The 26,858-nt window shown below is 38.0% G+C and overlaps 1 protein-coding gene across 3 annotated transcripts in view; it reads right to left on the bottom strand.

The window, feature by feature from the left end:
* SGK3 (serum/glucocorticoid regulated kinase family member 3) overlaps positions 1-26,858 on the bottom strand; it is a 116,661-nt gene that overhangs the window by 24,614 nt on the left and 65,189 nt on the right. For all 3 annotated transcript variants that reach the window (XM_069600199.1, XM_069600200.1, XM_069600198.1), the window contains 6 exons: positions 21,649-21,732; positions 16,241-16,313; positions 10,721-10,796; positions 6,227-6,314; positions 2,859-2,908; positions 406-463 (listed from right to left, as the gene is read on the bottom strand). In XM_069600199.1, coding sequence (XP_069456300.1) covers positions 406-463; positions 2,859-2,908; positions 6,227-6,314; positions 10,721-10,796; positions 16,241-16,313; positions 21,649-21,732 — 429 coding nt within the window. The remainder of the gene's footprint in view (positions 1-405; positions 464-2,858; positions 2,909-6,226; positions 6,315-10,720; positions 10,797-16,240; positions 16,314-21,648; positions 21,733-26,858) is intronic.

Genomic DNA, 26,858 nt, shown 5'->3' with positions numbered 1-26,858 from the left:
AAAAAATTGATAGTAAGAACCTACTGTATAGCACAGGGAACTCTATTCAGTATTCTGTAATGACCTATATGGAAACAGAATCTCTATCTATCTAGATTCACTTTGCTGTACAGCAGAAACTAATACAACATTGCAAATCAACTATGTGTGTGTGTGCTTAGTCACATCTGACTCTTTGTGATCCCATGGACTATAGACCACCAGGCTACTCTGTCCATGGAATTTTCCAGGCAAGGGCACTGGAGTGGGTAGTGGGTTGTTGTTTCCTACTCCAAAGGATCTTCCTGACTCATAGATTGAAACTGTGTCTCCTGCATTGGCAGGTGGACTCTTTACAATTAATTTTTGAAAAGCATGCATTTTTAAAGTACTAATTTACTGAAGAAAAAATAAAAATACTCTTACCTTGCCAAAGCTGCCTTTTCCAATAACTTTTAAGAAATCAAAGTCTGTTGGTTTAGCACTGAAATAAATGAAAAATGACAAGAATTAGTCTCTAAGAAAACTGATAGGATGTTAACTTTTCAATAGTTTTTAATACTTCACTCAATAAATAAATCTTGGGTACACTTCAGCATGAGAACTTCAGCCTTTACACTGGTAGGATCTCATCTTTACTATAAAAAAGGTAATGAGTGAATGAGTGATAGTCACTCAGTCATGTCCGTCTCTTTGTGAACCCATGGAGTGTAGCCTTCCAGGCTCCTCTGTCCATGGAATTCTCCAGGCAAGAATACTGGAGTGGGTAATAATGAATAGTAATGATACCTACTTTCTGGTTAGATAAGAGATTTTCTCATTTTATTTAAGCTTTGTTAAGTTTGGCTTAAGAAGGGCTTCAGTAATAGACCTTTTGGGAGAAAACGGTCTATCTATCTACGAGCTGTCATTTCACTTTTATTAACCATAAACCTTACAATATTGTTAACAAGGAAACTGAATGACTAGATAAATTAGTGATATATTGCAAGGACTAAGTAGTCTGGAAATTATTATGAAAACAAAGTTACTAGTAGGAATACCTGGTGAAGTCAGTAAGAAAATTTTCTGATCTGGACAAAAAGTCACCACACTGTTCTGCATACACACTACCTGCATGTTAAAAATAAAAGAACTCTCTACTTATTCTAATAGATAGTAATGTAGAAAAACCAGGAATCGAGAAGACAGAAAGAATACTATGACTGCCTTTTTATTTATCTTAACTTCAGGTTAAAAGCAGCATTGACTGTGTGTAGGCAAAAACAGATGGCTGCACAAAGTTGAACTTAAGTAGCTAGAAGAGCTGTTTTCTTTAACAGAGGATGAATTCCTAAATTGGACTAGGGGGAGTGAAATGACTCCATTCACGTTTTAAATGTCCTTCACTTAATTACCAAAAGAAAGTCAATACAAACATGAGAGCAATACCAGGTCTGGGTTAAATAATAACAAGTCAGGATTACGGAGATAAATACTTAACTAAGCTTAGGTGTTTTTCTTCTTCTAGAACTTGCTCTTTGAACTACTTTGTTCTCTAATGATATGCTGAATACTGAAATAATTTTTTGAACAAATGTAATAGTGAAAAAACATGCAAATCCTTCAAACACAGTAAACACATCAAGGCCACAGCCAAAATCCTATTGTTAATTGTTGGTGACAAACCCTAACTGGAAGCATATTTCCATTTTGTGCTGCCTGACAAACTCTCTTGCATCCACCATACAACTGAAACTGCTCACAGAAGTCACCTGTGACATTAAATTCAACGGTCCATTCTCAATCGTCATCAACCCACCCTATCAGCAACGTCAACAGTTATTTATTCCCTGTCTTCATCTGCTTTTGTGACACCACACTGCTCACTTCTCCTGTCTATACTCATTGGGCTTCCACGATGGCTCAGCTGGTAAACAATGCACCTGCATGAGGGAGACCTGGGTTCGACCCCTGGGTTGGGAAGATCCCCTGGAGAAGGGAACGGCTACTCCAGTATCCTGGCCTGAAGACTTCCATGGACTATACAGTCCATGGGGTCACAAAGAGTCGGACACGACTGAGCGACTTTCACTTCACTTCATACTGATTCTCTAAGTGAACCAAAAGGGTGAGAGAAGCAGCGCAGTGTGCTGGGCTAAGACAGTATTCTTTAGAAATAATCTGGTAAGCCTGGAAGGATAATTATGAGGACAGCCACACTACACTCTTCTTGTAACCCACAGCAGTCATCACTCATCTGTCAGGATCCTCAAACTGAGCCAGGAAGTGGCCTTGAACTCCTCTGTATCCCAATGAACTGTTGGGGTTGAACCTTAAAGTGAAGCCTACATTTGCCACTCCTGGTGTTCTCCAAAATGTTTCCCCTGGGTTCAAATAAATATGGGACTATGGGAGAAACCAGAAAAAAAAATAAGTTTAATAGCTTTTCATATGCTGATTTCCATCAAGTGTCCTCTGGACCAAGCTGGTTAACAACCAGGGCTGTACTGATGACATTGGGTACCAGGAGAATATCAATTAGGCCTGCACAGATGTTTTTGCCAGAGTACTTCCCAAGTGCCTCTCAGGACTTTTGTTCCTCTGGGAAATATGGTCTACTCATCTTACACACACACACACACACCAGGAAAGTGACAATGGCATAACAGCAGAACCCAGCCAACAATCTGTGGATTAAAAACTCCTCAGAGCTCTACTATAACAGAGAGAAGCTAGAGCAGTGAATCAGAAAAGCGTACGACAGTACAACAGTCACTGTAACCACAGTTCTATTTCACAGGCTTCTAGTTAAACTGGTATAATTATGTACATCTGCACATTTACAAAAAAAGATCTTCCTCAAATCCATTTAGACTGTTGAAACAAATTAAACCTACTGAGGATTTCCAGATGGTCCCAGGTTGATGTTCTGTGAGGTAGAGAGTAGCTGTTGAGATGGAAAAAAAAGAAAAGAATTTAACATTCTTACTGGAGTTTCAAAGGTTATCAGTCAATGGACATTTCTGAAGTAAAATACACATAACTGTATCACAGATATTCGCCACATTAAACCTAAAGCTTTAATTCTCAATAAATGCGTAGAGTCTTGGGAAGATACACAATCAATATAAACAATCACTTTACTGATCGATTTCAAGAGAAGCTGTAAGCGAAAAGGTAAGGCAGAAATCAAGCTCAAAGATGGCAAATGAATGAAGTAAACTGCAGAAAGCTCCTTAGAAGAGGCGAGCACTGAAATAACAATTTAAAAGGAATCATTTTGTTTACATTAAAAAACTGGTTAAAACAGCTTTTGTTTTTAAATTTTCAAATATTTAATAAGCTACTATTAAAGATAAGAAATGACAATGTGATGATGATTACAACTCCAAGTGCTGGATTAAAGTTTTAATTTGGGAGGAGGTAAATTTACTTCTAAAGCAAGCACATGAAGAAAAACCAAGAGTGCTTTTCTCCCTGATCCCACTACTGTGATAGTACCTAATTTTTAGATAGGCTTCTCTTATTATAACAGTTAGCAAAGTACATTTAATCTCTCCTATTAACTTAGAAGCAAATCTTTACTCACCTATTAATATAGTATATCATAAATCAACTAATAAAATTCTAGCTCACTAACAATTAGCTAGAAATTTAACTCAAAATCCCAAAAGATTAAACTAGTGATCCTTTTACAGTGAGCACTCTTCACAAAAGCCAAATGGAAGTGAATTCTGCTTCAAAAAATTCACTATGAAATTCTTAACATATTCAAAGAATCAAATCAGAAATGTCTCAAATATGCACATTTACCAGAGCCCTATACAATTCTACGTCATATAAGATTATATAAAATAAGTTTTAAAAAACATTCTCTTTAATCAGAATCAACAATTTTATCTAAGCAAATTTCTTATTAGAGACATAGGTCATATATATTCCCACTTAAATTCATTTGCAACTTACAATCTCTAGAAAACAAGCTTTTTTTAAAATTAAGGGCAAAAGGTCTAAAGCATATGTTTCTTATAAAGTAACAATGTTGGCACCAAACTGATACATTTCCTATACATTTTAATTAAAAAATAAAATAATAAATATTTACAAGTATAAGATGAAGCAAGGATTTTTTTTGGGGGGGAGAGGTTCTTTCTATTGGTATTGTAAAACAGCAAAAGATCCTAGTTCAAGTTCCAGATTTTATGGATGAAACAAGAAACAAAATCTGGATCTAAAGTCAACAGAGACAGAACACGAGCCAGAACCCAGCAATTTCTCTTAGTCTGGTTCTTTCTTCAAAAAGCATTTTCCTACAGCAGTGCAAGATATTATTCACATGACCTACACCTACACACGCTCAACATGACTAACAAAGAAAATCATAGTTACATAAATTTTACTCCTTAAAATATTTTTTGAATAGTAGTAAGCTGTCTTTAAAAGTCCATACTAACAAGTAATTTGATTACAAATACTTCTAGCACCTCCATATAGTCTTTGCATTAACTTCTAAAAACTGACCGTGCTCACAACTGTGTAAATTTGCATAGAAGTTTTATACCCTGATTTCATTTAATGGTATGTCAAAACTTAAAATAATATCATCCTTAGAAATATTTTTTAAATGTACAATATATAGGGACAATCACTAATGAATGTTCAAACTGATTCTAACTTTTCATTATGAATCATACTAAAGTGAACATCTCTGCTTTTTTCTGTGAGAAGGGTTGTTTCATTTATATGAACTCCTAAGTGACATGAATTATTTTCATGTTTGATGCACTTTGCCAAATTGCTTTCCAAGAGCTGCATGAAATGATAACACCAGTAAGGCCCAAGGATGCCCATCTTACCTTACCCTTATTAGTCCTGGTGTATTTCAGTTTCTTGACATTTTTATTAATTTGGTAGAGGAAAAAAACCTGTCATTTAAAACTTTTATTTGCTACTGGCATCAAGGTTGAACATTTTCCCATGTATCTGTTTACCAAGGGTTATTTCTTCATGGTCCTGTTCCTTTCATCTACTACAGTCTTAAATATCATTCTTTTCGAAAATACATTTGTATGAGCTTTTTTTTTTACACAGATATTTTTCCTTCTTATGCTTTATTTACTATGTTTTCCCAGCTGGTTATTTCTCTTTTGATGAACTGCACATATATGAAATTAAAATATCCTTTTACATTGTCCTAGGAGCAACCCTGTCACAAATGTAAAGAGTTAAACCTATTCTCTTAACTGAGGGCCCTCTTAGAGAATCAGAACTACTTTCTAGTAGTCATGTCTATTTTTCAAATGAAGATTTTAATGACATTACCTTTTAAATCAGAAAAACAGCACCATGACAAAATTAAAACATTATAAAGACAAAACTGTACATCTCTCATTTTCATGTATGTATTTACCAATAATATGAATCAATTTTGAATTATAAAGGTATTATCATATTTATAAACACTTGCAATTATACTTTTTTTATAATGTACTTTTAACTGCTGTATAATAATCCTGAGTTAAATGATGGTAATTTATCTTTCTAATATAACCTTTTAAAGTATATGTTGAAAATGTCTTCATAAGAAAGCACAAACTTACTATATCACAATTCATTAAAAAAATAAGAATACCTATTCTTTATTCAGAATACATATTAATTATGTGCATATAACTACAGCAGTAAAACTTAGTCAATGCCAACCAGCACATGTATATTGACTGCTCTACACATCAAAATCTGACAAAGCAGAGAAAGAGGTATGTAGTGTTCTGGTTGAAAAGCCCTCTTCTGCTGGTCAAAATTCACCATTTCAAGCTACAGTGATCTTGATGAAGATACATGATGATCAAAAAGTATGATGTAAAGTTAACAGAGCAGAACACAAAACTTTATATGCTGTATAATTAAAATCAGGTAATTTTTAAAATTCATATATTAAGAAATCTTTCATATATTAGAAAGAAAATCACTGAAATATTAAAAATAGGTCAGATTGTTGATAATAGGGATATTTCTAACTTACTATTTTCAAATCTTTAATTTACATTACTTTCTGTTATAAAAAGTACTCATTTTATCAATTTTACAAGAAATAGTGATCAGTTAGAAGTATATACATTTGTTTTTATGTTTTCTACACAGTAGAAAATCTACAATGGAGGAAATTATTTTAAGTAAATGTGGCTTCTAAGGTTGCCAATAATTTCATCTTTGGGGAACGGTATTTTTTTCTTCTGTTAAAAAATACAATTCCTCTTACTACCTTCTGAGTACTTCTTTCATCCTCATCCTCAGATGGATCTGACTGATGTTTTGGACTGTCCATTTGAAGGAATGCTCTGACATCTGGACTAAAAACAAAAATTAACTTTATTATGACTGCATTTCTACACCTTTTCTCTCTTTTAACATGAAAACAAAAGTAAGCACTGTAGCATTTGTAGTAAGAAAGGCAGACAAAATCCAATAATAATCATTATTGTACTGTAATAAGCAAATTAATTTTTTAAAACAGAGAGTCCAATAAACAGACAAAGGTTCACAGAAGAGAAAAATCCAAATGGTAATGAAATTTAGGAAGATGGCCAACTTCACTAATTAGCAGGAAAAAACAAAACAACAGTGAGAAGTCATTTTATGTCTGCTAACCAGAAAAATCTAGAAAGATTCATAAAACTCAAGTTGGCAGGGATGAAGGGAAAGGAACACTCTCACGTTGCTCCCGAGAATGTAAAATGAGACAACTTTTCTGAAAAGCATTTTGGCAATATTTGGTTAAACTGAGTATACGTTTTCCCTGGGGCCAGAAATTTTAGTTTTAAGGATTAAACTACAGAAAAAAATTATGTACAAGTTCAGCAAAAGACATATAACTAGGAGACTCACTGTCATACTCTCTATAGCTGTGAATCAGAAGCAGAACAGCCATCCACCACTAGGGAAATGAGTAAGCAAGCTACGGTAACTGGCTGCAAAGACGACTGACCAGCAAGCAGCCAGAAACAAGGAACCACAGCAAAGCACCATTATGTGTACACATTAAACACTCAGACACAAAGCAACAGTCAATCAATATATACCCAAAGACTTACAACAAACCTGCTGAAGTGGGCATCAACAAATGGATATAAAGAGGAAAGAAAGTGAAAGTCACTCAGTTGTGTCTGACTCATTGCAACCCCGTGGACTATCGGTCCATGGAATTCTCCATGCCAGAATACTGGAGTGGGTAGCCTTTTCTATCTCCAAGGGATCTTCCCAACCCAGGGATCAAACTCAAGTCTCCCACATTGCAGGTGGATTCTTTACCAGCTGAGCCACCAGGGAAATCTAAGAATACTGGAGTGGGTAGCCTATCCCTTTTCCAGCAGATTTCCCTGACCCAGGAATAGAACTGGGGTCTCCTACACTGTAGGCAGATTCTTTTCCAACTGAGCTATCAAGGAAGCCCATAAAGAGGAAATAAGACTGCACAGATTAATGACGGTCCTGAGGAATGGTTAAATCTCTACATCTGGGTACCTCCTCCTAAATTGTTCTTTGTTCTTTTTTTTTTTCTTTTAAAAAGTTGAGATATATTAATCCCCAAATGCTAATTTATCTTCCCCCTACTCCCCACCCTGTTGCTATCCTCTCTGATAACCATCAGCTTGTTTTCGTCTATTTCTATTTTGCCATCATTTCACTTGTATTATTATTTCAGATTGCACATAAAAATTCTATCATACTGTATTTGCCTTTCTTTGTCCGACTTATTTCACTTAATATGGAAATCTCTAGGTCCATCCATGTAGCATTATTTCATTTTTCATGGATGAGTAATATTCTATTATATATGTACATATACACACACACATATATACCACATCTTCTTTATCCATTTGTCTGTTCACGGACATTTAGGCGGCTTCCATGTCTTGGCTTTCATATATAGTGCTGCTGTGAACACTGGGGTGCACATATCTTTTTGAATTAGAGTAGTCTCCAGATATATGCCCAGGAGTGGGACTGCAGATCATGAAGTAACTTCGTTTAGTTTGTTAAGGAAACCTCCATACTGTTTGGGATTAATATATACACACTACTGCTGCTGCTAAGTCACTTTACTCGTGTCTGACTCTGTGCGACCCCATAGACGGCAGCCTACCAGGCTCCCCCGTCCCTGGGATTCTCCAGGCAAAAACACCAGAGTGGGCTGCCATTTCCTTCTCCAATATACACACTACTATATATAAAAAAGATAAACAACAAGAACCTACTGCATAGTACAAGGAACCATATTCAATATTGGGGTGCTAATAATGTTCTACTCCTTGGCCTGGAGGGGGTGATCCTCAGATATACTCACTTTCTCATAATTCATTAAGCTGTACAGTCACAATTTGTGCTCTTTTCTATTTGTGTTATGCTGCAATAAAGCTAAAATATTTTTGTTCATTTGCATTTTTTAAATAGATAAGGAAACATTCAGTTTCTCTAGTAATTAATCAGCCATTTGCATCTGTTAATGTGCTCTGTCTATTTGGGGGGTGGTTCTTAAGTGTGTATTATCTGCATGAGCTCTTTTAGTAAGTATATTTATCTACTGTCCTTTATTCACGGGAAACTTTTTATATTTTTGGTTTTAAATTTTACTTGTAATTTTTGGAGGTCAAAAGGTTTTATTAATCAAATTTATCAATATTTTACTTTGTAACATATCACTCACTGCCAATATGCTCAGAAAACCCTTTCCTATCCACAGGTCAGAGAAATAATAATATTTTATTTGAGTTTTAAAATTCCATTTTAATAGACGTTATCTTAAAAATAACCTTTTCTCTACTAACGGAAAGCTACTTTTGAAGTGCTTTTTCCACACATAATAAGAATAAGCATATAGTAGGTGTTCAAGATACATTTGCTGATTGGCTTCTCTGTTTTCTTAAATCTATACTATTTTTGTAATAGTTTGATGTCCAAATGGAGAGTGTGAAAACTAACAAAGTTCCATTAAGAGAGGAGAGTCAGAAAACATGAAATGTCACTTTTTATTAAAAAGAAAACGTCCATTAAACATTAAATTGAAAAATTAAAAAAAAAATCTCTTGGCTATTTAATCTGGGGGCACTGGAAAAGTCCTCTACTTTAAATGGAAGAGGTGCATATATATGAAAAAGTCTATTGGGCTATATAATTAAGAATTGTGTATTTTATAGTATAATGTTAAACTGAAATAACCAAACTGGTTTCAGTTAAATTTCAATACCAAATGTAACATCTTTATAATACCATACTTCAAGATCTAAAATGAATACTTAAAATTTAACATACACTGTCAGAAGTTCTGAGTAACACCATTCAAAATACCAGCAGAAATAACAAACATCACCACCATCTATTCTATACTTACTCCATGTGAAGTTCTGTCAAAGGAGACAAATTCTAGCTATTAGCATATGAATTTTGAACAAGTCAGAATTATGTCAGTTTGAAGTAATCTCAAGTGCATATAATAATAATTAAACATTAGAAAGGTAGGGCTTCCCAGGTAGTTCAGTGGTGAAGAATCTGCCTGCCGGTGAGGGAGACATGGGTTCAATCCCTGATTTCAGGAATATCCCACAATAACACGGAGCAACTAAGCCCACTCACTGCGCTACTGAGCCTGTGCTTAGACCCTGGGAGCCTAGCTACCAAAGTCTGTGCCCTAGAGCCCGTGATCCGCAACAAGAGAGCCACTGCCACGAGAAGCCCGCACACCACAGCTGGGGCCCTCACTCTCCACAGCTAGAGGACAGCCCTTGCAGCAACGAAGACCCAGCAGAGCCATAAATAAACCAGTACAAGTTAGAAATAAAAGCTAACTTTTATTTTGTTTTTATTTAGAAGGGGAGATGATCTAAGCTGAAGATAACATAGAATTTGTCTGAGGCAAAAGGCATAATGTTTAAAAAATAATTATACAAAGAGCCAAGTGACAAAAGGTTCTTTGCTGAGGAACACACAAGACACATAGGAACCCTGAATTCAAGGATCCTACCCAGTTCTGTGCCCCTCCGCCACCTGCTCCTCCCTGCAGAGGCCAATCAGAGCTACAGCAGGGGCTGACCTTCTCCGGACCCTCATCTTATCTGTGAGCATCAGGGGAAAGGAAACCCAGAGCACTGGGCTGAAGACCTTGGTCAGAGGAGGTCCAGCTCCAGTATTTTACTAATTTAGTAAATTAAGTTAAAAAGGAGGTCAGAGCACCTGCTCAGAAGATAGAAATCCTTTATAAACTGTAAAGAACTATAAAATAGTAATCTCTGTTACAAGGGTAACAGTTTAAAAATACAGACCTCCTGTGTCGTGACTCTGAAAAGTCTGTTAAAAGCATGGGAGCCAGTACCTCTGGAAGGTAAGGGTAACACTCATTTCTCCTTTTATTCCCATTTATTATTTTATTCCCACACAGAGGTACATGAGGAAATGCTTTCTCAGTGCATGAATAAATATAGCATCAAATAATCAGCAAAATGTTTTAACTGTGCAAAGTCTTTTCAAGTTAAATCTATAAAACAAATACAAGCACAGTAAGAAGAAAGTAATTAGGACCTTGAGTTGATGGAGGGAAAAGAAAACTAAGAACACCAGGTGGAAAATTCTTAGAGGAGTAAAAACACCAGGGGAAAAATGCTTGAGGAAGATTCCACAAAAATATACAGCACAAAGTAACATTCCACAGATCTGAGGCTGGGTTTCACTGTATCCTCAGAACACAATGACAATTACTTACTGGTTGTAAAGCTCTGGATGCCTAACTAAGTTCTGAATGAATTCATTCAGTCCTGCTCTTCTCTGTTTAATAAAATCTGTTAAGAGAGACAATAGTATTAGGATTATTTACATCAGACTGTAATTATCATCAATACAGTTATACAAGAATAGACCAACACAAGACAATGAATTTTGATTAAGAAGTTATTTCTTAATTCATACTTCTTGACATCAAGTAAGGAATAAATATTTAACAAATATATTTTAATCTATAAATATGATTATAACATGAAAATAATGCATATTTTGCTGAAGAAAATTCTCCCCCACAAAAATGCCTATTTCAGGTTCTAAACAGACTCACTACAAAACCTGGAGTCACCACTTTGCTTTGAGCAACTCCTTGTATACTTTCAGGTAATGAATAAGAATTAACACTATGACACTGATGGCTGAAAAGTCATACTAACTTAAATACACACAAACAAAAAACAAAAACAAGCGAAATCAAGAAATACTGAAATCCTTGCAAGAAGGAATGATGATTAACTGGTTAACTGACTATTATGTAAACTCTGCTGCTAAAAATAGGTTTTTATCTTGTATAAACCTATCTCTCTTCAGAGGTTAAAACTGAGAAATAAAAGAAAGTGACTTTCTAAGAAAGTCACTGAAGACAAGGGTCATGCCTTTAAATTTTTTTTTAACTTTAGCCCTTAACACAGTGTCTTGGAACATACTTAACTGATGTTTGCAAATGAATAAATAAAACACCAAACAAATGATTACACATTTTAGCATTTGTCATCTCTAAATCTCATATGCCAATCCTTATCTAACTTACATCATTTTTGTTCCTTTGTAATTTTATTTTTCAGTGGTAAAGATATCCTTCTTTTTATAAAAGTACCCCAAAAGTAATTTATATATTGACTCCAAGATCCAATCAGTAAAAGGTTTGATATTAAACTATTCAGAATATAAAAAAGTATACCTAACTCTGTGTGTACTCTACAGAAAGATTCTTAAATTCAAAGTGAAATTTTAACTTTGAAAAGTATAGGAAGTTCAGTTCACTCAGTGTCCAACTCTTTGCAACCCCATGGACTGCAGCATGCCAGGCTTCCCTGTCCATCACCAACTCCTGGAGCTTGCTCAAAGTCATGTCCATTGAGTCAGTGATGCCATCCAACCATCTCATCCTCTGTTGTCCTGTTCTCCTCCTGCCTTCAATGCATCCCAGCATCAGGGTCTTTTCAAATGAGTCAGTTCTTCTCATCAGGTAGCCAAAGTATTAGAGTTTCAGTTTCAGCATGAGTCCTTCCAATGAATATTCAGGACTGATTTCCTTTAGGACGGACTGGCTGGATCTCCTTGCAGTCCAAGGGATTCTCAAGAGTCTTTTCCAACACCACAGTTCAAAAGCATCAATTCTTCGGTGCTCAGTTTTCTTTATAGTCCAACTCTCACATCCACACATAACTAATGGAAAAACCATAGCTTTCACTATGTTGGCAAAGTAATGTCCTGCTTTTTAATATGCTGTCTAGGTTGGTTATAGCCTTTCTTCCAAGGAGCAAGCATCTTTTAATTTCATGGCTGCAGTCACCATCTGCAGTGATTTTGGAGCACTGTTTCTATTGATTCCCCATCTATTTGACATGAAGTATTGGCAGAAACAACCCTCAATTCTGCCTCAAGTACGTAAAACTTATCTTACAGAGGTTGGTAACCACCAAAATAAAGTGAAAAGAAAAAGGAAATGACACATACGGACTTAAAAGTTGCAGCATAAGAACTCACCAAGATGTGTGTTAGCTGTCAAACACGAGGTTAAAAGAGCAACTTCTTTTTTCATGGTCTTATTGTCCCATCTTTGGCTGGTAAGGGCTTCCCTGGTGGCTCAGAGGTTAAAGCATCTGCCTGCAATACGGGAAACCCAGCTTCGATCCCTAGATCAAGAAGATGCCCTGGAGAAGGAAATGGCAACCCACTCCAGTATTCTTGCCTGGAGAATCCCATGGAGGGAGGAGCCTGGTAGGCTACAGTCCACGGGGTTGCAAAGAGTCGGACACGACTGAGCTACTTCACTTCCTTGGCTGGTAAAAGCCCCCATCAATTGTGCTCCTGTGTCCTTTTGATAAAACCTCAGTCAGTATTCCTACATAGCTTCTTTGCTTTCAGGCAAGCTGTCTTAGGGTATCTTGCACATTTCCTGCCCCAGCACCTGGAAATGGCACTTTTCCATGGAACTCTGGTTCCTTTACAGGGGAAATGGTATTTAGATGGATGCTAAGGGTGTTTGCTGCTCCTTATTTGTTACTGTTTTTAGGCATTTCCAGAGGAGAGAGCTAGGAAATGTGTACTGTTTTAGAAAGGGAAAAATAAATTGTGACTTTATACTATATTCCCAAATCAAGTTTAAAAATCACAAGATTTTTCAATATAAATTTATTTATTTTAATTGGAAGTTAATTACTTTACAATATTGTATTGGTTTTGTCATACATCAACATGAATCTGCCACAGGATTTTTTTAACTTAAAATCTCCAGTTTTATATTTGTATCTTTCATCTTCTGCTTAAAATTTTGGTTCTTATAACACTAACATAATCACAAAAGAACAACTCTATATAAATTAACAATAAGATCATTGAATGCAGAGGAAAATTGCTTTGTGTGCTTTTTTTGCCCTTAGCATATGTCCCATGAGGAATATACAGGTTAATGTCCAGGTTTTAAAGTCATTTAAAATAATTATTCTCCATGCGTTTCACCACTGATTAGTTTTCCTTATTTTCAATTGTTAGAGACCTCCATATTACTGCATTTATTTTTGCTTTTAAATTGCTTAAAATATGCAAAGCTATGAACAAGATTCATCCAGAGGCGTCTAATGTCCACCTCTGTTGTCTTCAGTTGACCTCTCCTTGAAGTCATCAGTTTTCAGTTTTTGACTTATTCTTCCATTATTTCCTTTTGAATATTCACATCCTTCCCTACACAAAAAACATACAGTGTCCACATCTGTACCTTGTTTTTTCCGCTTAACCAGGTATTCTGGAGATCACTTCACAGTAATGTACAAAGAGTTTTTTGGTTCCTTTTCCCACATGCATCATATTCCAATAATGGAAGGCTATTTCAGTTGTTTCCAGTTTTTACTATTAAAAGCAGTGCCACAATCAACAGTCTTATACATACATCATTTCCTATGCAGCTTAGAACAGATCCTTAGAAATGTGATTTCTTGGTCAAAGTGAAATGCATGATAGTTTTGCTAAATATTACCAAATTTCATATGGTTGGTACCACTTTGTATTCCCACCAGCAAAACATGACAATGTCTGTTTCTCTAAAGCCTAATTAAATGAGCATTCTATCAATCTGCTTTGTTGAGTATAACTTGGGCTTTCCAAAAATCTATGGCATGTAGTCTATTTAACTGTTGCCAAGTCATATAAAATACACTCATGACTGATTTCCAAATGTTCAATAAAAATCAATTTTTAGTGTCAAATAATTAATCCACAAAAACATCAATACCACAAGAACGTGTCTGGTATTTTACCTTTAACAATGAAATAGCAATGTTGCAGGTCTTTATCCCTTTGCCTTCTTGCCTGGATAAAATGATTCTGACTTCAGGGTTTAATTGAGGGCTCCACAAAACTCTAAACCTACTTCTGGTCTCATATTAATCACTAATATGTGGTTTGAGTCACCTTAAGTGTCTTTCCGCCACTTCAAATTAATTAATTCTCTCATTCCCCCAGGTCGGACACATCAGTTGTCTCTGATTCTACTTTGTCTCCTTTACCCAAGCAATCACCAAGATTTTTTATAAATTTTTCATTAAAAGAGTTCTTACATCTGACTCAATTTTTAGCCCCATTTCCACCCTACTTGCAGCTCTCATTCTCTAACTGGAGGACTCCTGGAATATTCCCTTCACCAGCCTCCCAGTCTCTATCTTGTCTTCCCTCTGCTGTGCATACTTATATATACACTGTGGGTTTCACATTATATTGCCATTTTGCTCAAGTAACTCTAAGGCCCCCATGCTGCCCTCCACAATGTTTTTCAACCCATGCTCTACAGAGATACTTCACTGCTGCACCAACAAAGCAGTTCCATTTTTATTTGTTCTACACATGACATTTTCTGCATAAGATTTCACTATTCTGCAGCTAAAGAGAATACAAGAGAACAAGAGCTCAAAAGTCACTACAGAGTCAACCCATGGAATGTGTAATCTGACAGTGTTGTGCCAACTCAATCTTCTATTAATGAATTCATGTAATATTTATTGAGAACCAAATATTTACTAGGCATCATAAATAAAAAAGATAAAAGTATCCACCTTCTTACAATCTACACCCAGATGAAACAGACTGGTAGGACAATAAAGCGTGCTAAGTTCTCCCAACAGGAAAGTAATCTACATAAAATAGGAGAAGTGAAAAAAAAATTGGGGAAATGAGAATCCTTTCCAATCCAAAGGTTCAGAAAGTATAAAAGAATAAAGCGTCTTCAGTTGAGAGGATTACAGGGGATTCCAGCAGCCTGGGGCCAGGAGGGGAGTCAGTTTCAATTAAGGCAAGAATGTGAAAGAAATATGAAAAAGATGGAGGGTAAAGGAGTTTGTTCATCATGGGCAGAACTGCACCGAGTATGGTGAAAAGGTCTGGGAGACAAAGGAACAGTGTAAGGTCAGGCTGTAGAGATGAAGCAAGAGAAGTGGTTTGAGAGCTCATATCCTGAGTAACAACCAAGAAAGCAGACACTCAGGAATCACAGGTCTGATGGTTACAAGCAAGTTAGCTGAGGCAAGATGGTGGGGAGGGAGGAAACTCCATAGCTTGTCAGGATCCACCTGTGGCATAGACAGATGACTTTACGTACGGAATTTCTAGTGTATAGAGATTTCTGTTGAATAAGTAGACATTTGTGTACTAGGTTGATTTCTTAAAGTCTAGTAAAAAAAATTTTTTTGCAGTTGAGGCTTCAAACATACATACAGCCTCCAGATTTCTGAGATCCTATGTGACATTAGGCTTCCCAAGGGTGAACAATAGGATACTTGGTATCCCATTCAAAGGCCTGAAAGGTGCCATGTACAGAGCATACATTTAGTAAATGTTTCTGGATATAACAAGGAATGCCTCTCATGGTTAGGAAAGTACTGCACATTATCCTTAATGATCAACAGATTTATCTGAAGTCAGACCACTTGAATTTAACTTTCAAATCTGCTATTTACCAGCTGTATGTGAGCCTGGGCAAATTATCTAAAGTATGCCTCAGCTTCCTCATCTATAAAATAGTGATGATGGTAATACCAACCTCCAAGGGCTGCTGTGAGTAGTGAATGAATTAAAACATATAAAGTGTTTAAAATAATACCTGGTAATCAGGCATACAGCCTGAGAACCATCAGCTTTGCAGAGTTACACTACTATCCAGGGCAATGAATATGTTAACTGCTTCTTCAAACTTTAACATTACTCATAACTGGTGTAAGAATGTACTGCTTACCTGGATCAAAATTATCACCAAATATTCTCTTGGCAGGAATCTTCAGAGCCATAGCAGGAAATTGTTTCCTTAACTAGAATCGAAAAAAACAGTATTACATAAACTTATTACATAGGTCTTCTAGTTATACACATGCCAAAATAAAATACAATCTAATTTTCAAAAGAAATCCATCATAAAAATCCATCATACTTTTAAGTATATCATGATTAAGTGTACAATATTAAATTATGCCAATAAAATACCATTAATCTGGCTAATTCTCTTTTGCCCCAGTGAAACATTAGTATCTTTGTGACCTTGGACAAGCTACTTAACATCTTGTGCTTCAGTTTTCTTGTGGAAAATGGGGATAACCTTAGCACTTATAGATTTGCTGTGAGGCTTAAAATCGTTTAAGTTAAGTACGTGGACAAGAACCTGGGGTACAGGTTTTGAATACTCCCGATTTATGATGTCAGGAAATGTGACTTTAGTGTTCTAACAGACTGGCAATTGGTTTCTGAGAAAGCTGATAGATTTTCAATTTCCTCTGCTCAATCCTTCCTCCTCTTAATATTCTAACACATTTGTCTCTCAGATTTGCCTATCCCCAGAGAAAAACAACTTGGTCCTGAAGAAGTTCAATTTAGGGCAATAAAGCCATAAAAATGGGTAAATGCTTATTTTTACTATAAGCTTGACATCAGTTCAGTTCAGTTGCTCAGTCATGTCCGACTCATTGCGACCCCATGAATTGCAGCACGCCAGGCCTCCCTGTCCATCACCAACTCCCGGAGTTCACTCAGACTCACGTCCATTGAGTCAGTGATGCCACCCAGCCATCTCATCCTCTGTCATCCCCTTCTCCTCCTGCCCCCAATACCTCCCAGCATCAAAGTCTTTTCCAATGAGTCAACTCTTTGCATGAGGTGGCCAAAGTACTGGAGTTTCAACTTTAGCATCATTCCTTCCAAAGAAATCCCAGGGCTGATCTCCTTTAGAATGGACTGGTTCGATCTCCTTGCAGTCCAAGGGACTCTCAAGAGTCTTCTCCAACAACACAGTTCAAAAGCATCAATTCTTTGGCACTCAGCCTTCTTCACAGTCCAACTCTCACATCCATACATGACCACTTGAAAAACCATAGCCTTGACTAGATGGACTTTAGTCAGCAAAGTAATATCTCTGCTTTTCAATGCGCTATCTAGGTTGGTCATGACTTTTCTTCCAAGGAGTAAGCATCTTTTAATTTCATGGCTGCAATCACCATCTGCAGTGATTTTGGAGCCCAAAAAATAAAGTCTGACACTGTTTCCACTATTTCCCCATCTATTTCCCATGAAGTGATGGAACCAGATGCCATGATCTTCATTTTCTGAATGTTGAGCTTTAAGACAACTTTTTCACTTTCCTCTTTCACTTTCATCAAGAGGCTTTTTAGTTCCTCTTCACTTTCTGCCATAAGAGTGGTGTCATCTGCATATCTGAGGTTATTGATATTTCTCCCAGCAATCTTGATTCCAGCTTGTGTTTCTTCCAGTCCAGCGTTTCTCATGATGTACTCTGCATGTAAGTTAAATAAGCAGGGTAACAATATACAGCCTTGACGTAGTCCTTTTCCTATTTGTAACCAGTCTGTTGTTCCATGTCCAGTTCTAACTGTTGCTTCCTGACCTGCATACAGATTTCTCAAGAGGCAGGTCAGGTGGTCTGGTATTCCCATCTCTTTCAGAATTTTCCACAGTTTGTTGTGATCCACACAGTCAAAGGCTTTGGCATAGTCAATAAAGCAGAAACATATGTTTTTCTGGAACTCTCTTCCTTTTTCCATGATCCAGCGGATGTTGGCAATTTGATCTCTGTTTCTTCTGCCTTTTCTAAAACCAGCTTGAACATCAGGAAGTTCTCGGTTCACATATTGCTGAAGCCTGGCTTGGAGAATTTTGAGCATTACTTTACTAGCATGTGAGATGAGTGCAACTGTGCGGTAGTTTGAGCATTCTTTGGCATTGCCTTTCTTTGGGACTGGAATGAAAACTGACCTTTTCCAGTCCTGTGGCCTCTGCTGAGTTTTCCAAATTTGCTGGCATATTGAGTGCAGCACTTTCACAGCACCATCTTTCAGGATTTGAAACAGCTCAACTGGAATGCCATCACCTCCACTAGCTTTGTTCATAGTGATGCTTTCTAAGGCCCACTTGACTTCACATTCCAAGATGTCTGGCTCTAGATGAGTCATCACACCATCATGATTATCCGGGTCGTGAAGATCTTCTTTGTACAGTTCTTTTGTGTATTCTTGCCAGCTCTTCTTAATATCTTCTGCTTCTGTTAGGTCCATACCATTTCTGTCCTTTATCAAGCCCATCTTTGCATGAAATGTTCCCTTGGTATCTCTAATTTTCTTGAAGAGATCTCTAGTCTTTCCCATTCTGTTCTTTTCCTCTATTTCTTTGCAATGATCGCTGAGGAAGGCTTTCTTATCTCTTCTTGCTGTTCTTTGGAATTCTGCATTCAGATGCTTATATCTTTCCTTTTCTCCTTTGCTTTTCGCCTCTCTTCTTTTCACAGCTATTTGTAAAGCCTCCCCAGACAGCCATTTTGCTTTTTTGCATTTCTTTTCCATGGGGATGGTCTTGATCCCTGTCTCCTGTACAATGTCACAAACCTCATTCCATAGTTCATCAGGCACTCTATCTATCAGATCTAGGCCCTTAAATCTATTTCTCACTTCCACTGTATAATCATAAGGGATTTGATTCAGGTCATACCTGAATGGTCTAGTGGTTTTCTCTACTTCCTTCAATTTGAGTCTGAATTTGGGAATAAGGAGTTCATGATCTGAGCCACAGTCAGCTCCTGGTCCTGTTTTTGTTGACTGTATAGAGCTTCTCCATCTTTGGCTGCAGAGAATATAATCAATCTGATTTTGGTGTTGACCATCTGGTGATGTCCACGTGTAGAGTCTTCTCTTGTGTTGTTGGAAGAGGGTGTTTGCTATGACCAGTGCATTTTCTTGGCAAAACTCTATTAGTCTTTGCCCTGCTTCATTCTGCATTCCAAGGCCAAATTTGCCTGTTACTCCAGGTGTTTTCTTGACGTCCTACTTTTGCATGCCAGTCCTCTATAATGAAAAGGACATCTTTTTTGGGTGTTAGTTCTAAAAGGTCTTGTAGGTCTTCATAAAACCGTTCAACTTCAGCTTCTTCAGCGTTACTGGTTGGGGCTCAGACTTGGATTACTGTGATATTGAATGGTTTGCCGTGGAGACGAAGAGAGATCATTCTGTCGTTTTTGAGATTGCATCCAAGTACTGCATTTCAGACTCTTTTGTTGACCATGATGGCTACTCCATTTCTTCTGAGGGATTCCTGCCTGCAGTAGTAGATATAATGGTCATCTGAGTTAAATTCATCCATTCCAGTTCATTTTAGTTCGCTGATTTCCAGAATGTCAATGTTCACTCTTGCCATCTCGTTTGACCACTTCCACTTTGCCTTGATTCACGGACCTGACATTCCAGGTTCCTATGCAATATTGCTCTTTACAGCATCGGACCCTGGTTCTATCACCACTCACATCCACAGCTGGGTATTGTTTTTGTTTTGGCTCCATCCCTTCATTCTTTCTAGAGTTATTTCTCCACTGATCTCCAGTAGCATATTGGGCACCTTATCACTTGAGATCAAAGGACCACACATACACTGCCTTTACACAGTCTTACCAATCCTTGGATTCCTTTAGTAACTTTATGTTTTAGAAACAAACAAAAAAAACCCCCAAACATATACTACATATACACAAACACACATATGCACACACACATATAGAGTGTGTGTTTGTATGAGAGTATAAAAATATATCTCCAATGATAGGAAATACAAATAGGAGAGTGAATTAATCAGTCTAAACCATGGGCAGGATGTCAGCAAAATTCAGATCAAAAAATCTGTAGAGAAACGACCCTGTTTTTTCCAACAAAAAAACTGTACACAAAAGAGAGGTGGAGGGGGAAACTTAGTGATTAAAAGACAACTCATAAAAAAAAAAAAGACAACTCATAAAATCAACTATATTTCAATAAAAATTTTTGAAAAAGTTACAACAAAAAAATAAAATTTGTAACGATTTGTTTTTAAAAAAAGACATGTCACAGGATTATCAACCAGTCATATGAACACTGAGTATTTGATATTAAAGCATTTTCAGTAATTATTGTGATAATGACTGTATATTTTTAAAGAATCTTTTTAGAGATATACACAGAAATATTTACAAATAGAAAGATATGATGTCTGAGATCTGCTTCAGAATTATAGTGGGCTGACTAGGGATGCAGATGTAACAAGAATGACCATGTACAATAATTATTGAAGATGGATGGTACATTATCTGATGTTCTCTATACTAGTCTAGTTCCATACATGTTCAACAAGTTCTATAATAAAAAGCTTCCAAATGCAAACTAGAGTCATAAAAAACACATGTTTACAGATTGAAAATGTTATTTTTTCTCTTTCCTTTTATTCTAAATGGGCTTCCCTGGTGAATCAGACAATAATTTGCCTGCAATGGAGGAGACATGGGTTCGATCCCTGGGTTGGGAAGATGCCCTGGAGAAGGGACTGGATCTGCACTCCAGTATTCTTGCCTGGAGAATTCCATAAACAGGAGACTGATGGGTCGCAAGGAGTTGGACACAACTGATATGACTTAGCACGCACACACATGATGTTTCTAAAATTGGCTTACAGGAACGTGGAATAAATGCTGAAGACACTGCTGCAAAAATGGCCAGCCCCACAATGTGATCTCTCCACTCTAACACTTAAAGCTAAGAGTTGGGCAATTTAACTAGAAATAAATAGCATAATGATTCGAAGAAGGCAATGGCACCCCACTCCAGTACTCCTGCCTGGAAAATCCCATGGACAAAGGAGCCTGGTGGGCTAGTCCATGGGATCACGAAGAGTCGGACATGACTAAGCGACTTCACTTTCACTTTTCACTCTGATGCCCTGGAGAAGGAAATGGCAATCCACTCCAGTATTCTTGCCTGGAGAATCCCAGGGACAGGGAAGCCTGGTAGGCTGCCATCTCTGGGGTCACACAGAGTCAGACACGACTGAAGTAACTTAGCAGAAGCATGATGATTAGCAATTATTAGAAAAGCAGATAGAAAGGATTTATTTCTAATATTCTATGACACCGAAATGTATTTTAGACTACACATCTATATCTTCAGTAGTTTATCTGAAGTCTTCTCTCACCCTTTTTAGTAAGCATTCCAAAATTAGGATGATTTTAAAGAATCTCTTTTCTGCTTGTCTCATATATACGTAAGTATTGTTTAATTACCAAATAATTCCCTCAGCTTCCAGTTTTCTCAGCTGTTTTAAGTAAAAATCTTGTAGACTGTTACTTACAGTATTGTAAAGTTTATCAAACTCTGCATATCTCCTGAAGACAAACCACTCACTCCTGCCCACTGAGACCAGAACTTTATAAACCTGTGGAAATTAAAAATAATAAAATAAAATTTGAGGGAAACCCCCCCCATTAGCTATTTACATATGCAACTAAAATATTTTCATACCTACGAAATCAATAATTAGACATTAATATTTATATACGATCCTCCAAGATATACAAGTATACCAGCTCAAAGACTTCTTTTATCTTGTTGAAAGGTGTTTTATTTTTAAAATGGTAGGAAAAATTTTCTGTAGTTTCACAGAGTAACATAATGAACACCTGTGTACTCATTATTTAGATCTTCTGAATTCTGGCATTTTGTAATTCTTGTTTCAGATTTCCTGCCCCAAGAATAAAACACAGTTTCAACAGATGACACTGCTCTCTTCTTTCCCAAAGGTAACCACTATTCTGAAATGATAAAGTATTTTCAAAAGTGATGCCTGGCACATAGTAAATACTCCGTTATTAGTTCTCCTCCTTTCAGAGCATCTTTTACACAATATTTTTCAAACTAAGACTTTATTCTCATATTTCCTACTACTTTCTTGCCTGTGTTTAACATTTTCATGCACACATAATTTCATATAACTATAGTCAACAACCCTATGAAGTAAACAGAAAAAATATTACAACCCCTATTGCAGATAGGAGGAAATGATGGCCCCACAAAGTTAAATAACTTGCCCAAGTTCACAGACTTGTGAGACTAAAATCTAAATATTCTTACCTTCTATGCACTAGAACAAGAATCAAATTAACAGTTATAGTACAGAATTATCTTTCATAGTCCATCCCACAGAAAGGCTCAGAATATAATTCAACATAACGCAGAGAAAACAATTTGGACCCCAAAGATCTTTTTATCATTTCTAAAAATAACAAGTATCCAGGTGTATGAAGAAAAATTCACTGATGTATGTCTTGGGTTATCAACCTCACTATTTTACAGTGAAGATTAGGGGAAAGAGATGTTTATAATACAATTGTCCACAGTCTGTAGGTAACACAGTAAATTTATTTCAGAAGATGGCCAGACAAGCATTTACACAAACTATCCTTTCCCATGTGAGACTGGAATGCGCCACTCACCACTTCATAGTCAGATAATACTGCGAGCAAAGATCTCTCTGATACTGTGTGTGTTTATGAACTATGAACTCTGCAGTACTGTTAAAGATAAGGTCACATTAATAGACCCACAGTAAGAAGGGCCCCACAACACAAAGCCATACCCTCCCTCCCATGAGAAAGGGGACAAAGTCTCATCTGGAAGGTGAAGCCAACCCACTGCATTAGCTACCTGGATAAGTGATGAATCACTGAGGCAGAGAGAACAAGACCATCCCAGGCACTACATGAGCTCCAGGGGTAAGAGAGCTTTTTGGTGTTACCTCTGGTGTTAACCAAGAGGACATTAAGTTGTCTTACAGGAAGTTGTTGGGTGTAAGATGTCAGAATTGTTTATAAGATGACATGGCTCCCTTTGGAGAGAGTGCAGCAGTAGAGGAAGAAGAACCTAATCAGAGTGCCGGCAAAACAGGGCCATGTTTCTAACAGCAGACTACAGGTTTCATCTCCCATGGTAGTCAGCATCAGATGGGCCTGGAAGCAGGACTCCCACCAAAGGATCAGAGACTTAGCTCTATATGATCATGAGCTTCTTGAACAAACCACACTGTCTGTGCTGACTTCCTGACAGGATAAGGTGGCTTCCCACGGATGCTCGGGTACAGCCAAGACTGGAACCAAACCTAGGTTCCAGGCTGAGGCAGCTCTGCTGTAACCCTGTTTATAGGAGCTGAGATAAAACCCTGTGAGGTTACTCATTAGCAGGATGATTTTAAACAAGAGCTTACTAAGTAAATTCTAAAAAAATACCAGTAAGTGAAAAAAAAAAAAAAAACCTTTCACATTTGAAAAGACACTCTCATTTGCAAAAATACACAGAATTTAACAAAAACAAGTACAATAAATCTTATGAAGTTTTTTTAAAAAAAGGTTTCCTTGTTGCCTGTCTTGCACCAGAATTTAAGTTCCTTGAGAGCAAGGATTGCCATCATGCTTGCTACCCACTTATCTCCAATGCCTAGAACAGCAGCTGGCATAAGAAAAAAGCTCAAGGATAGTTCTCTGAGTGGATAAATGAAAATATAATTTAGACTTGATTTAAGTCAAGACATTCTAGAATGCAGTGCATTTCTCTGGAAGAAGCTGAACTGAATAAAGTCATTTAAAAGGCACATGAGAACTATTCATAAAAATATTACTGAAGAGTTAATGCAGTGCCTATTTTTGTTCCCAAGTATTAGACAGATGTGCTGAAGCTGGACAGAGTCTGTGCTGGGTTGGGTGGGGTCTTATCTGCGCTGACTAGAACCAAGCTTGTCGCGGACCAAGGACTGTACTACAGTGGTCAGCAAGAAACACATGAACTTAACCCTCCTCTTTCAACTTCAGTGCCACAAGCACTTACTAAATGTCCATGTCTGATCTAGATACCGGTGAAATGATAGTGAGGGAAGTTCTTGCTTCAAAGAACAAGTTCAGGAGAAGTGCACATAAATAAACCTAAAGGTATGTCAGGTGGTGATAACTGCTATTAAAAAGCTAAACAGGGTAAGTGGGACAGAGTGTGAAAGGGGCAGGGTGACGTGTGAAAGGGGCAGGGTGACGTGTGAAAGGGGCAGGGTGACGTGTGAAAGGGGCAGGGTGACGTGTGAAAGGGGCAGGGTGACGTGTGAAAGGTGCTATTGTATAGCAGGTGGTCAGTAAGGTCTTCTCTGACAAGGTACCATCTGACCATCCAATAGGAGGAAGAGAACAAGGTGAACTAGAGGGAGCCTCGGAGAACTCCAGGGTCAGCTCTGGGAATAGCTGGTAAGAGTGACACTACAGGCCTCCCTCACCCTTTCACAGAAGACAAGGAAATACTCCTACCACGAAAAACAGTACCCTTGAGATAACCCACTTCGTGTATCTGCTATGGATGAGCTTCCATCAAACTCGGCAGGAGGTTCTGTCCTTGAAGGAGAGAACTTCCCAAAGTTAAAAATAAGGAGACGGAAGGAATGAAAACCTTGCACATTCCACTCTGCTACCCAAAGTATACTGATCTCTGGTTTAACATCAATATGATGGTTTTTCCTCTAATATTTATTTATTTTTGGCTGTGCTGGGTCTTCATTGCTGTGTGCAGGCTCTCTCTAGTTACGGGGAGTGGGGTATACTGATCTCTGGTTTAACATCAATATGATGGTTTTTTCTCTAATATTTATTTATTGTTGGCTGTGCTGGGTCTTCATTGCTGGGCGTGGGCTCTCTCTAGTGACAGCAAGTGGGGTATACTGATCTCTGGTTTAACATCAATATGATGGTTTTTCCTCTAGCATTTATTTATTTTTGGCTGTGCTGGGTCTTCATTGCTGTGTGCAGGCTCTCTCTAGTTACGGGGAGTGGAGTATACTGATCTCTGGTTTAACATCAATATGATGGTTTTTTCTCTAATATTTATTTATTTTCGGCTGTGCTGGGTCTTCATTGCTGGGCGCGGGCTCTCTCCAGTTACGGCGAGTGGGGGCTCCTCTCTAGTTGCGGTACATGGGGTTCTCACTGCGGTGCCCACTCTTGTTGCAGAGCAGAGGCTCTAGTGCACACGGGCTTTAGTAGTTGTGGCATGTGGGCTCCAGAGAGAGGGCTGAGTTGTTAAGGTATGTGGGATCTTCCCAGACCGCGCATCAAAATCTTGTCCCCTGCATTAGCAAGCGGATTCTTAACCACTGGACCGCCAGAGAAATCCAATATGACGTCTCTAAAATTGGCTTATGTGAATGTGGAATAAACGTTGAAGATAATGCTACAATGTCTGAGGAGAGTCAAAAGGCCAGACCCATGCTGCAATCTCTCTGCTCTGGGCTTGCATACAGGCTGTGGGAGTATGTTCATTAAGGAAGGGAGAACAGAAAATGGAAGGGCTGTTCCCAGCTCCCTGTCTGAGACTCTGGGAGAAAACCACCATTAGGCAGCCCCTACCTAGTTAAGAAGGCAGACTGGTGTGGTCAACTCCTCCTGTGATGTGGACTCTGGCAGGGGCCAGGTGACCCAGTGGTCAGAGCCCGGGGCAGACCACTTGAGTGAGCAGCAGTGGAGGGCACACAGAGCCTCAGTGCGCTCCACAGTCATCACAGGGCCAAGGGGAAGCTAAGTCAGCAGTCAGTCACCCCCACTCGCCAAGCCAACAAAGAACAGATTACAGATCAGTCCGTCAACAGCAGATGCCAGTGGTGGATGCAGGCATGAGGCCCAGGATTGGATCAGGTCAAGCACAGGCAGAGATTCACCAGAGCCGTCACTCTACACCTGGAATGGCAAAGATCTAGAGGATGACAAGAATGCCCGGCCTTTGCCAGGGTACCATGAGGTCAGTCATCCACTGAACAAACACTGTGAAAGGGGACACCTCTCCTGCCACAAACCACGATGCCAAGTTGGAGAAGGAGCATGTGTTCACATAAGCGAAAGAGACCACAATAAAGAAGACAGCCCAGGCGTTTTTACTTAAAAGAACTGCTTACATTTTCAGTCAAACTGTTAAACAGGATTGGGTTAAATGAGTTTCTTCATAGTGCTCAGTGGGTGGGGCCTTACAAGGAAGAACAGATCTGTTACAGACAAGATAAATGACAGTTTTTGAGGAAAAGGAAGACAGCAGATCTCTGTATATACTAACAAGACTGCTAGACTAAATACTAATAGTGCGGCATTACACTAAATAGAAAAGTGACTTTCCCAATAGCAGTCACTGATATACTGACTCAGCCAAATACCCATTGCTTGCTCTTTATGAAGTCCTACAGTAGATGATAAGGAGAAGGTGATACATTGCGCAGTCGTGTCTGACTCTTTGGGACCCCCTAGACTGTAGCCCGCCAGGCTCCTCTGTCCATGGGATTCTCCAGGCAAGAATACTGGAGTGGGTTGCCACTTCCTCCTCCAGGGGATCTTCCCGACCCAGGGACTAAACCCACATCTCCTGCGTCGCCTGCATTACCAGGTGGATTCTTTACCACTGAGTTACCACCATGATGATAAAAAGTAAAATTAGAAATGGACTTTGCCTCTATGGTGAAAAAAGAGATAAATACTAGGTTAAATATTTTTT

The sequence above is a fragment of the Ovis canadensis genome, chromosome 9 (assembly GCF_042477335.2).
Source record: "Ovis canadensis isolate MfBH-ARS-UI-01 breed Bighorn chromosome 9, ARS-UI_OviCan_v2, whole genome shotgun sequence".
In the NCBI taxonomy this organism is placed as follows: Eukaryota; Metazoa; Chordata; class Mammalia; order Artiodactyla; family Bovidae; genus Ovis; species Ovis canadensis.
Note: the sequence above shows the minus strand (reverse complement) of the source record. Positions and strands in the feature narration are given on the sequence as shown.